Below are 12,666 nucleotides of genomic sequence, written 5' to 3'. Positions count from 1 at the left end.
ATAGATTGTGTCGAATAAAAGAAAGAGCTGTTATTATTTTGTCAAATATTACAAATAAGGACAAAAATAGCAGCATAAATAAATAATTTTACGGGGTACTCATTATCGAAAATAGGGGGGGGGGGATTTTTAATGTCTGAAAAACAAGCGAAATGTCATGGTGCAACCCTGAGGTAAACCCCACAATGAATGAGTTATGAACCCAAATAAAAATCAGCATTAAGAGAACCGCAAATTAGCAAGGGACCACTGTATTGTCCTCACTGCTCATCAGTGATTAATTAGCTGGAACTACATACCAGGGGTGGGCGAAATATCGTGATATAATTTTTAAGCTATTTCAAGGAAATTTGCGGTGATATAGTTTTTGACGTTATGGGTAATAATTACTGAACAATATAGTTGTGATTGGTGCTTCGGAATAACAGCACTTTTATTGCGCACAATGTTTAAGCCACTTTTTTTCCACAATTGCAATGTAAACAAAGTGCAGATATTGCGCAACCGTATAAGTGACACAGCTTGAAATGGAAAGAAAAACTGGCCTGGTAGTGTTTTCCCTACGAGGTCTAATTGTAACATAACTGCTTAACTCATTCACTCCCAGCCCTTTTCACTGAAGCAACCCCCTTCGCTCACGGCTGTTTTGCTGGATTTTGATTGATTTTGCAAGGTCGACAGAATATTCAGTTTTATTGCTATAAAAACATCAAACATACCAAAAAAAGGTATATTTGGCTGATCTATTTTACTCTGCTACCACCTGCTGGCCGTTTTTTGTAATACCTATCATTGCTGTAAGCGACCTCTTCATGTCAGAAGCTGTATCAAAGCCTTCTGTATGCTCTAACATTAAAAAAAAAACATAAAAAACGTATAAATATGTTTTTGAGAGTGCAGGACAAAGTATTAAAAAATGTATTTATGCGTTTTTGGGTTTGAATGAGTCAAGCACGTAAAGCACATTTGCTTAGTTAACACAAAGAAAACAAACCTTCAGAAGTCGGTGGCAAATTGCCACTGACTTCAATAGAGTCAATAAAGTCCATTATTTTCTCCTGTGTGATTGATCCTCGTGTCTTAGAGGCAAAAAACTTCGCCGATGATACAGCAGCAGCCAGTTCATGGTGTCATGCTATGTACATCGCAGGAATGCAATTCTTTAGGCATTTTTTTTTTTTGCCACAACTGGCAACTCTCCTGCGAGCATTATTTTATTTGTAAATGTCTCTATTTGTTCAATCAGAGGAGCGAGAAATTCTTGGCCTGCCGTTGAATGCCATGATTGCTTGCAGGCATTTACAAGCAGTTATGAAGAACACAAATGTGCACATTTATGCCCTTGCGCGGTCGCAACGTACACGCCGCCCCGTCGAGAGCACTTAGCTTAGCGGCCGGTTAGCATCACAAAGTCCATCAACTAGGTGCCGAGTTGCTGGTCACGGCAAAACAACCATCGCAGATTTTTTATCATGGCCACACAATACATGACCGCTTCAAACACCGTCTGCTTTTTTTTTTGGGGGGGGGGGTGTCATAAGGAGTGCGTCTAATCACGAGTGCACCAGCAGTGCACGGTTGAAACTTTTGTTCCCTTTTACGGCAAACAACACAAGCTGTTTTCATGTCCTCTTCATGTGTCTTTAGCCTGCGCATAGTGGGCCGTGTGTGTAAACTAGGTTGTGTTTCCTCTTAACTTTAACGGTAACAGGTTTCTTGCACAATTTGCGAACGATTGTATTTTTGCATCATATCTGACCTCTTGTAAACAAACAACTTCCACATGACATAGGTAGCTCCCAGTTTAGGCAATAAATCCTCTTTTGAGGCCGGAGACGCAACAGTGACGCATGATGGTAGAGTTTATGTCATCACATCCCTACAGTGTCAAATTTGCGATATTTCAAATCACCCCAAAAAATACAGCGCTAATTTCGAAGAAGGTATGATATGGAACAGCCCCATACTGTCATTTGCAACATGGGAAAAAAACTGTTAATGAACAAAGGTATACTGACCCATACGTATTAAAGAGCATTCAGATGAGGAGCTGGCAGGGGGAGGTTTCACATGCAGTGTCAGCAGCAGTTCCTTGAAATGGCTCTCATCCAAGATGACATGGTACGACCCACCTGTCTCCCTGGTCAACATGGTACACACCCTAACCTCCGCAGACAGGCCGATTACAGACACCCGCACCTTCAATGACTTCATGGTCTGACAATGGCAAGAAACAGCAATTAAAAAATAATAATAATTATTACAAAAAACCCATGTGTATGGCATAAAAGATACCAATTTAAAATCATCTATTAAGAAAAAAAACATGCCAGGTAGTTTTGTTCATATACAATAGATACAACTAATAGGAGTTACAGGGGAGTGCACCATACATTTATAATTGACTCAATTCCTACTCCATTGTTATGGGTTTCTCCTTGCGTTGAGCTATGGAGTCACGGTAAGTGTATGTAGACATAAACCCAAACCGTCACTATAAAATAATGTGTTGATTAAGAACTTAAATGGACATCAGCTGGGAATAACTGAGCACACGTAACAGAGGTAAATATAGAAGGCAGTACAGTATAAAATTACCTGGATCATCTCATAGATGTTGGCTGGGTCACATGTGGTGAGGCTGCTGAGGATGATCAAAATCTCACGACTTGTGTGTCCCGGCATGTGTCTTCAAATAAAAAAATATATATATCAATTTATAAATTATATAACAAGAAAATCTGTCACACACACAGTTACGCAACCTACTTCAGTGTCTGTAAAGCCAGGTTCAGGGAATTGTACAAGGATGGTTCTCCTAGGCACACAGTGTCCACTGCCTTCTTCAGAACAGCAATGTGCTTCTTTGGGTTCCCTGTTTGTTGATCAAAGATAGAAATGATGGCAAGCCAGTTATCCATAGACAGCAAGATCTATTTTGGCTTGAGACAATTTACTATTTATTTTTCTAGGTAACAGTCAGTTTACCCAAAGAAAAATCAGAACAGTTGCTTAAACTAGGCATAAAGATTTTTCCTTATAGTCACGTCATTATTATTGGCACTGCCTTTTTCCCCCCCAAGATATTGCAGCAATATGACAGGGAAAGTTAGTACAATTACAAATGCTTTGGCTGCTCGTGTTAATTTACTTTGTTTGTGATGGCAGCCTGCAGGAGAGCTCTGCTCACTTATCTCTTTTGATTGTGCTTTTCCACATTTTTTGTTGTCTGGTGGTGTTTGTGAAATGTTTTTGGTGTCTTTGGCCGTGGTGGCCGTGGTATTCCTGGGAGACTTGTGTCGGTGCACCCCACCTTCTGTTGTTACTTCCAGAGATGGGTACCGACATTCTCTACATGAGTAAAAGTAAAATTACTTGTGTAAAAAACAACTTTGGTAAAAGTAAAAGTACTTACTCAAATAATTAGTCAAGTAAAAGTACAAAAGTACAGGGCCTGAAATGTACTTGATGAGTGTAACGAATATTGCCCGTCACCCTCTATTATTTTTTTGCCTTTTTAAACACTTCCCCCTGGGGAATGTGTGTGCAAGCCTCAAACCTGTGTTTTCTCAAACCAACCAGAGACAGTTCCAGAAGGAAAACTCTTTGAATTTCCCTCCAGCAGGGACTGGATTTCGTTTTTACAACCCACAGGAAACACATACCTCAGCACCTACCGAGATCTAAAAGCCTGTTTAGCAAGCAAACTAGCAATAAGAATGCTTATCAGTCCCCAGACCACTTGTATGGTCTGGTCTATCTACAGGAATCAGCCAAAACGCCCCTTGGAAGTTATACGGTACAACAGTGCCCTCCAGCGGTCACTATCAGTATTATCCTCAATAATCCTGCCGCTTCTAATTAATCTGAAGTCTACATAATTTGGGACATAAACGGACTCTATGTACTTGACTGGCAATAGGCGGGGTACACCCTGAACTGACCGCCAGCCAATTCAGGAGCAAATAATCATTTACTTGGAATTTTATGGCTGCAACACATTCCAAAAAAGTTGTGACAGGGTCGTGTTTACCACTGTGTTACGTCACCTATTCTTTGAACAACATTCAATAAACGTTTAGGAAATGAGGACACTAATTGTTTAAGCTTTTTTGGTGGAATTCTTTCCCATTGTTGCTTGCAACAGTCCGGGGTCTCTGTTGTCGTATTTTACACTTCATAATGCGCCACACATTTTCAGTGGGAGACAGGTCTAGACTGCAGGCAAGCCAGTCTAGCACCCACACTCTTTTTACTGCCCAGACACGCAGTACTAACATGTGCAGAATGTGGTTTGGCATTGTCTTGCTGAAATAAGCAGGGGCGTCCATGAAAAAGACATTGCTTAGATGGCAGTTTTCTCCAAAACCTGTATGTATCTTTCAGCATTAATAATGCCTTCACCGATGTGTAAGTTACGCAGTCCCATACCATCACAGATGCTGGAATTTGAACTTTGTGTCCATAACAGTGCGGATGGTCAACTATTTTCTCACGCACTTGTCCACAAAGAGGTGTACTTCGCCCCATCTTTGCTTGTGAATGCCTAAGCAATTCTGGGAAACTCTTTTTATGGCAATCATGGCACCCACCTATTTCCAATTAGCCTGTTCACCTATGGAATGTTCCAAAGAGGTGTTTGATGAGCATTACTAAACTTTCTCAGTCTTTTTTGCTACCTGCCCCCAGCATTTTTGGAACGTTTTGCAGCCATAACATTCTTAATTTAATGATTACTTGCTAAAAACAAAGTTTATCAGTGAACATTAAATACAGTATCTTGTCTTTCTAGTGTATTCAATTAATATAGTTTGAACATGATTTGTATCATTGCAGCCATGTTTTTTTTTTCATCTTTACATTTTTTAAATTCTCAATTGTTAATCAAGTGAACAAATTACAAGCAGATTCTGTTGCACACATGCTTGTCATTGTATAGTGACATGCTGGCCTTACCTGATAGGTCAGTGAGCTTCTCAGCTCTTTTGTTCTTTGTAATGATAATTCCCACCTGGAAATAACACAACACACATATCGGTCGGTAGGGTTTTAAACGTTATAGAGATCCAAACGTTGACGTCACGCATCCCCAAATGGCTGTTAGCGCCATAATTTTGGCAATATAGAAAACATGTCCGCTACTTTGAGTAAACGGCAAACGCCACATTTTTACAACAAACACAGCTGTTGTGGACCAGGTGCCACAATAAGAAAAGGAAAAAGAAGGGTTGAGTATTCTCCAGGCTACCAAAAGACGAACCAATGCATAGCCAATGGATCTTAGCAGACGTAAAAAGGGTGGACAACAAGTCAGAGGAATTGGGATCCTCCTCATTGTGGTAGATATGGCTTGTGTAGCGATTACTTCATATCAGGTGAGTGTACTGAATCAGTTAGTCGTGTAGATGAAGCTTTGTTGTTGATTGTATAGTCATTAAATGAAGGCGAAAGCTGTGATCGGGCACTTTGTGTGCAGTGGCTGTATCATCAGATGCTAACCTGCGTGAAGCTAGCCTCCTACCACACGCAAAATGTGGGGCAAATAATCAGTTTTGTTTGTCCTGTTACGGTTTAACCAATATTACATAGTTTAATTTAATAATTGACCAACAGCATAACAAAGACTTCTTACGGCATAAATAATGGCGGCGGTGGCGGCCAAATAAACAGATGCAAAGTTGCTAATATACCTAAATAACACTGCAAGCTAATCTGGCAATGGCCAGATTTATATTGTGATTCACTCAAGGGAGTTCTCCACAATATCAATCTGGGACTGCTCCACTGTGATTTGCTCGGGAAAGGTGGGACATTTTGGACAATACTGATTGGATGATGCAATCTACCAACTTTTGTTTTGACCAATGACGGCAACAGATTTGAATGTCGTTATCGTCGTCCTTTGGGGGGGGCACGAACATCTTTACTCGCTAAAAATGCACGAAGCGCCTCTCGCTGGTGGAGGGGCGGGGTATAGAATAGTCACAAATAACGTCAGAATCTCTATACTAACACTAGAAAAGTAATATTGTACATGATCGGCAAAAATTAGATACCAAATCTTTAAGTTTGGATTTTTATTTTTATTTTATTTTTTAATGCAGCAACAGTGCTCTCCAACTATTTCCAAAGTAGACAATGCCATTTTTGGAGTTTGTGCAATACTGAGAAATAACGTGCAGAGACAACAAAAGGCAACACACTGTGGTCCTGTGGACCATCCACTTATTGTGCAGAACCAAAACATAAGCTGTGTCATCATCAGCTTGCAGGTTGCAAGCAATAATTGTAATAAAAGTTATGTACTGATTGGCCTACCCAATCTACTGTGCTTTTAATAGAGCTGTCATTATCATCATCACTCACCTGGCTGATGGGATTCTGGTCAAAATATTCTTCAATAAAAGCTTCCATCAGCTGAAGCAAGAGGAAGAACATTCAGTTAATTGAGTCATTTGAGTCACTGCAAAAATGAGTGAAGAAAACATAAACGCTACTCTAACCTTTAGAGTTGCAGTGAGGCGGTTTGGTTTTAAGTCTTGATCCTCCATACTTCTAGAACAGTCTATCACCACAAAAAGATGTCGCATCTACAAGACGAGACGTACATTTTGGTCATAAAATTAAACAAGGCAACACAAAATAATCACTAGTGATGAAGCACAGAGGATATGAATGCTTAATAATCAAAACGCTTGAAAATTCATTGCTTTTAAGACAGCTCAAAGGACAAATTTGTATACTTTTCTGTTTTCATAGGTTTTTGATATACTTATTTTCTGAAAGAAAGACTGTGATTAGAAAAGCCAAGTCACGTGTTTTTAAAATGTGAGAAGAGGTTTATATTCCAGCCATTCCCACACCATGTTAATACTTGGGCAATGCCACCCAAGTAAACTGGCCGCCGCCCAAGAAGTTCTCTAGAAAATGTACCGTGTTTTCAAGACTATAAGTCTTAAAATATTCTTATGTGTGACGTTTCCTTCAAGACAACCCTCGGGACAAATTTTGCTGTGTCTACGCGCGTTTCTGATTGGTGGGCTGGTTCACGCTTGTTGCTATTTGGCTGCTGGCTTGTGTTAGGGTACAGCGGCGGACGGAGGGGAGAAGGCAGAAGAGAGTTGCAGCTGTATGTACTCGAATGTGGAGATGGAACGAGAAAGTGAATAAAAAGAGAAAATAAAACGCCAAATTGAGGTGTGACCTCCTTCTTCCCGTACTTCATTTTGTCTACCCCGTTTAGACCCCACCTTTTTGGCAACGTGCAGCCGCTGGGTGCTATACGCGGAGACGATTCAAACACCGGCTGAGACAGAGCAGGAACGGATAACAAAATACTGCATCTAATATTTGCATTGTGCAAAACAACATCGGTTTGGTTAAGAAATTTCGGAAAATGGCTTTAGCTAAGAGACATGCTTACGAGGCACAATTTAAACTGCAAGCTATCAGTTACGCGGTTGTACATGGGAATAGAACAGTCGTGGAATTCCACATCAATGAATCCATGGTTCGGAAGGGGAAGAAGCAAGAAAACGAAGTTGGGGTTTACCATCATTCTGGGAGGATTAACAAAGGAACTCCAACTGGTCATTGAAACTGGGCTTTGAAAGTAAAGTTGCGAGAAACATGGGAGCGATCAATGAGAGAACACGAACACACTTCACCAAAACAAACTGGGAGGCATTGCTGGCTGGACAATGTACGCCACGGTATGTGGATCGATTGTGGACGTCTAGGTTAAAGAGTCTGATGTTTTTCATTGTTTTGCTTTCTTCTCTGTAAGGTAAGCATTATTCATTTCGGCCAGAATTATCCCATATTTTCTCTTTAACCACCGCAAAGCACTTGTGCACTTTATGCTCGCAGTTTGTGCTTTGGGATTGTGTATTCACGTCCAAACCGTCCAGATCCAGTTTTTTTCCACTTATAATCCGATATAACAGCCTTATTTTATTTTTATTTTTATTTTAATATAAAATAAGTGAGAAAAATATCGAGTCACTGAGTAATATTACAACAAAATTTTTACTCGAATAAACGATATGAAGTGCAAAATGGCAAAAAAAAATTTTTTAAAGTGCTATACATTGATTGGTTGGTTGGTTGGTTGGTTGGTTGGTTGATTGATTGATTGATTGATTGATTGATTGATTGATTGATTGATTGATTGATTGATTGAAGCGAGGGAGAACGCGTCCTCCGCTTTTGGTGTGAACATAGCATAATTAAGGTGTATAACCTCTCAGTGGAGGGCGGTGCATTTGGCCTTGCGTTACCTTATGGATGAAATGTGCTGTATACACACGAGGACAAAATTGTTGGTACTCCTCTGTTGTTGAAAGAAAATCCCATGGTGGTAACAGAAATAACTTAAATCTGACAAATGTAATAATAAATAAGCATATTATGAAAATTTAAAACACGATAAAAGGAGGGAGCACAATCAATGAATAGTCTTCAGGTGTTCTGTTAAAGCTGCTCAATGTAGAAACTTAAATGAAAAATATCTTTACAACAGCTTTTTATTTGACCATTTATGACTAAAATATATTTTAATTAACAGATTAACAATTTAGCTGTTAACAATGGGTACTACTGCAAGCCGCTGGTCAATACTTTTCAGACTTTTTGGGTTCAAAATTCCCACCCTCCATCTGCGAATGTGACGTCATGTGCACATTTTAGCAAAAATCAGTAGCAAAAATTCAAAATAAAATTTTCTGCATTGATCAGCTTTAATGTGAGAAAAGTAATAAAAGTAAAATTAAAAGTAATAATAATAATAATAATAATAATAATAATAATAATAACAATAATAATAATAATAAAAGACATAAAATATTCGTAATAAATGCACCTTTAATTAAAATTAGCCAATGACAATCAGACATTGCCTTTGCTTTGTGGTTCAACAGAATTATTTTAGAAAAGAAACTCATGAAACTGGCTGGGACAAAATTGATGGTCCTCTTAATATTTTTTTGCCCAGCCGTTTGAGGCAATCACTGTAATCATTTTTTCTTCGTTTTGTTTTTACTTTCAATGAGACTTCTGCACCTCTCATAACCAGAGGTGTGTAGAGTAGCCCAAAATTGTACTCAAGTAAGAGTAGCGTTACTTCAAAATAATAGTAAAAGTAAAAAGTAGTCATAAAAAAAATCACTCAAGTACAAGTAAAAAAGTATTCGTTGAAATGAATACTCAAGTATTGAGGAACTGCTTGAACATGAAGTTTGATTTATTTCTAAAAACAATGTCATCAGACAAACAAAAACATAAAATTGTGTGGAAATGCTAGCATCTTCAAATCATACAATTAAAAAAAAAGAAACAAATTTGAGCTCGAACAACAGTGCAAGTAGACACGTTAGCCTAAGTGTTCAGATATTTTTATTTTAGCCTTCCGAAAAGTCTCAGCAGGACACACACATGGTTATGGCTCGTGTTTGTCTTTGTTTGTTTATTGAACATAAGACCACAGGTCTTAAACCTGGAACAAAACAAAAAAAATAATATCACAACGATATAATGCTAATATTATATGTATCATTATACAAATACATGCACTGTTTACATTTTGTTATTTATTGTTGAAATGTATGTTCTATGTTGTTTCATTTGATTTCAAATAACATATATTTTTTATTACAACAAAGCTGATGCACAATAATCGCTATTGAATGTAATCAACTATATAACCCATAATGCTTTGCAAGGTTGGCTCATGCGCACAACGGTTCTCTTTTGCCCGTCAAACAAACGTGCAACGGTTTACCTAAGCACATAGAACTTTTCTTCGCAATAGTCACAGTCTCAGTAGAGATTAATTTGTCCATTAACCAAAAGTCTTAACACCAAGCATGCACAATTCATTCACTAATTGTGGTGTAAAGAGCTCGGCGCTGCCTCCCAGTCTAACGACCATAGGTGGCAGTTTCTTAGAGCAAAAGCACCAAGACGTCATCTTTCAGTTGACTCTTTCGGGTTCTTATGCCTGCCGGTCTTCAACCATGGCCACATTTCCTGTATATAAGCATTGTGTCCGCGGAAATGCTCCCACAGTCAGTCAAGTGGAGCGCTTACGTGAAGATACGGTAAATCTCATACATGAATGGGGCGGCGGGTAACGACTCCAGTGAGCCCAATGTAGCGGAGTAAGAGTAGCGTTTCTTCTTCACAAATCTACTCAAGTAAAAGTAAAAAGTACGGTGTGGTAAAACTACTCTTAGAAGTAAATATTTTTCAAAAAGTTACTCAAGTGAATATAACTGAGTAAATGTAACTCGTTACTACCCACCTCTTTAACGTACTTTGGCACACTCTAAATGAGCAAACTGCTCCAGTTATCCCAGGTTGGAAGGGTGTGTTCTCCAGCTCCTTCCACTGATGTTCATTTAAAACAAGGCAATCTAGATCTCGATCATAAGGCTACTTCAGAACAGTGCACCTCTACTAGTGCACCTCTACTAGTGACTTGTCACTAGGGCTGGGTATTGCCAACAACCTCACGATACGATACAGAGGTCACGATACATATGTATCCCAATACATGATCTTCAAGGTGATACATATCCCAAAATTTTACCTCAATTTATTTGCATTTTTAGTGTAACAGTCATATATGTACAGTATACCTAAATTATATGTCCATTATGCTGGATGGCAAAAAAAAAAATTGTTAGCAGCTCTTCTGGTTTACCACCAAGCGGCACGCCTGCTCTAAATGTGCACGCACTGCAGAGCAAGGAGCAGCTTTCACAGACACACCGGGAAAATTTATGAATAGGCATGAGCCGATATGAGTATATCAAAGTATTAAAATTACAGCTCTAAAATGTGCTTATATAGAAATATAATGTACAAAATTTGGTACATTTAGTTTATAAGTAAATAAATGTTTATTCATCCTCTGTTTTAATTTTTCTTAGCAAGACACAGTATCCAATCACTAATGGGCTATTTTTTAAACAGACTTCACACATACACTTTAAAAAAAATTATAATAAGGAGGCTACAATGCAAACTAAACACCCAAGTCACTCATGGCCCTTTCGTCTGCTCCCCCACTCCGCTGCTTCATGCGACATGGACTAATTGAAGGCAATTGACATCAAAGACTGCTTGTACATATAGCTGTGCCCCCCCCCCACCCCCACCCAGCTTACAAGAATAGCTAGCAGGAGTTAGTCAGAGCCATAGGCTGGAGTGGATAACCTGGTGGTTATCCTGGTAAAAGAAGCTCGTAAAAAAAAAAAAAAAAGATAGTAAAGATTTGAGAGAGCAAAGTACAAGTGACAAGCGACGGGATATATATTAGATTATTTTTTTAATTGAGCGTATACACAAGATTTGCATTCGTGAAAAACTTTAAAGACGTCTCCACAACCAGACATTATGTTATCAAAAAGTTAAACTCATGTCACACAGTCACAGCCTGGTATTTATTTGAATGATATCCATAAACCATAAAAATACAGTGCATGAAAAGGTTGAACTCACCATTCCAAGTCTTATTTGGCCACAGCTTTTTATTATCCTGTGAAGAAAGAAATAATTTAAATAAATACCAGTTCAATCATCCATCCATACATCCATTTACTTCCACGTATCCGGGTTTGGATCGCGGGGGTAGTGGCTTTGAAGGGACAACAACGTGAAAAATAAACTTTTGGGAGATTTTAGCCATGTTAAAATGATAATTCCTCACCAAAAACATCACCAAAAACATCACCAAAAACATCACCAAAAACATCACCAAAAACATCACCAAAAACATCACCAAAAACATCACCAAAAACATCACCAAAAACATCACCAAAGTGGTGTTTTCCTCCATTCACCCCTGTATGAGAAATTCTAGGTTATTCTGCTTTCCAATCACCAGCCCCTCCCAACCTGAGAAAATTAGCTGTTGGCACTGTTTGACGTCATTAGGTGCGGCCCCACCCCCGCACCGCCTCTGCGGACTAAACGCATGCCCACTTTCTCTGAGACCTCCCTCCATGGGATATTGACAAAAGTAGCCTTTATCAATAAACATTCTGTCCGAATGAATTCAAAGTAATCAATTATCCTTCACATTTGCAATGCCAAAGTGCAATGACAATTGGCCGTCTTAAAATCCCAGAAAGGGTTCTGGCTGACACTTGTGTAAACTTTTTGCGCTGTTGAACTATTATCTGCTCGGATCGTGTAGTGGTTAGCACGCTCGCCCTGTGAGCAGCAGGCTCTGGTTCACGACCCACTCACTATTTTTTTCCCCCTTTCTTTTCTTTCTTTCTTCCCTCTTCTCCCCTCCTCCTCCACTAGGACTTCTTGCGGCAAGGAGACGTTTTGTTTCAAATGTTTAAAGAAGAATTGAACATCCATCCAATTTCCACATATAAAGAAGACATGGTTGTACTACAACGGCTGGCCGGTCTTGCGTGGCCACACAACGCTCCTTGGCAGCAGGCGGCTCGAACGAGAGGGGCGCGGCAACCACACGGGGAGAAGCAGGGTTTTACTGAACCGGACGTTTTACATCCGCATTAGAAAAATAGCCAGCAAAATACCTAATATTTCATAAAAAATTACATCGCCATGGTGTCATGGGTATGATTTAATCATTATATGCCTATAGTTAACTGTGAAAGGGCTTAAAATTCCGTGATGTAATCCCTT

General features: G+C 39.1%; 1 protein-coding gene across 2 annotated transcripts in view; it reads right to left on the bottom strand.

Moving 5' to 3' along the window:
• gtf2h2 (general transcription factor IIH, polypeptide 2) overlaps nt 1-12,666 on the bottom strand; it is a 39,312-nt gene that overhangs the window by 18,385 nt on the left and 8,261 nt on the right. For both annotated transcript variants that reach the window (XM_086076190.1, XM_086076189.1), the window contains exons 4-10: nt 11,503-11,539; nt 6,504-6,590; nt 6,367-6,417; nt 4,957-5,011; nt 2,770-2,875; nt 2,599-2,689; nt 2,019-2,217 (exon numbers count right to left, since the gene is read on the bottom strand). In XM_086076190.1, the coding sequence (XP_085932316.1) occupies nt 2,019-2,217; nt 2,599-2,689; nt 2,770-2,875; nt 4,957-5,011; nt 6,367-6,417; nt 6,504-6,590; nt 11,503-11,539 (626 nt within the window). The remainder of the gene's footprint in view (nt 1-2,018; nt 2,218-2,598; nt 2,690-2,769; nt 2,876-4,956; nt 5,012-6,366; nt 6,418-6,503; nt 6,591-11,502; nt 11,540-12,666) is intronic.

This window comes from Leptonotus elevatus, chromosome 5 (assembly GCF_054856555.1).
Source record: "Leptonotus elevatus isolate MCC_2025b chromosome 5, RoL_Lele_1.0, whole genome shotgun sequence".
In the NCBI taxonomy this organism is placed as follows: domain Eukaryota; kingdom Metazoa; phylum Chordata; class Actinopteri; order Syngnathiformes; family Syngnathidae; genus Leptonotus; species Leptonotus elevatus.
Note: the sequence above shows the minus strand (reverse complement) of the source record. Positions and strands in the feature narration are given on the sequence as shown.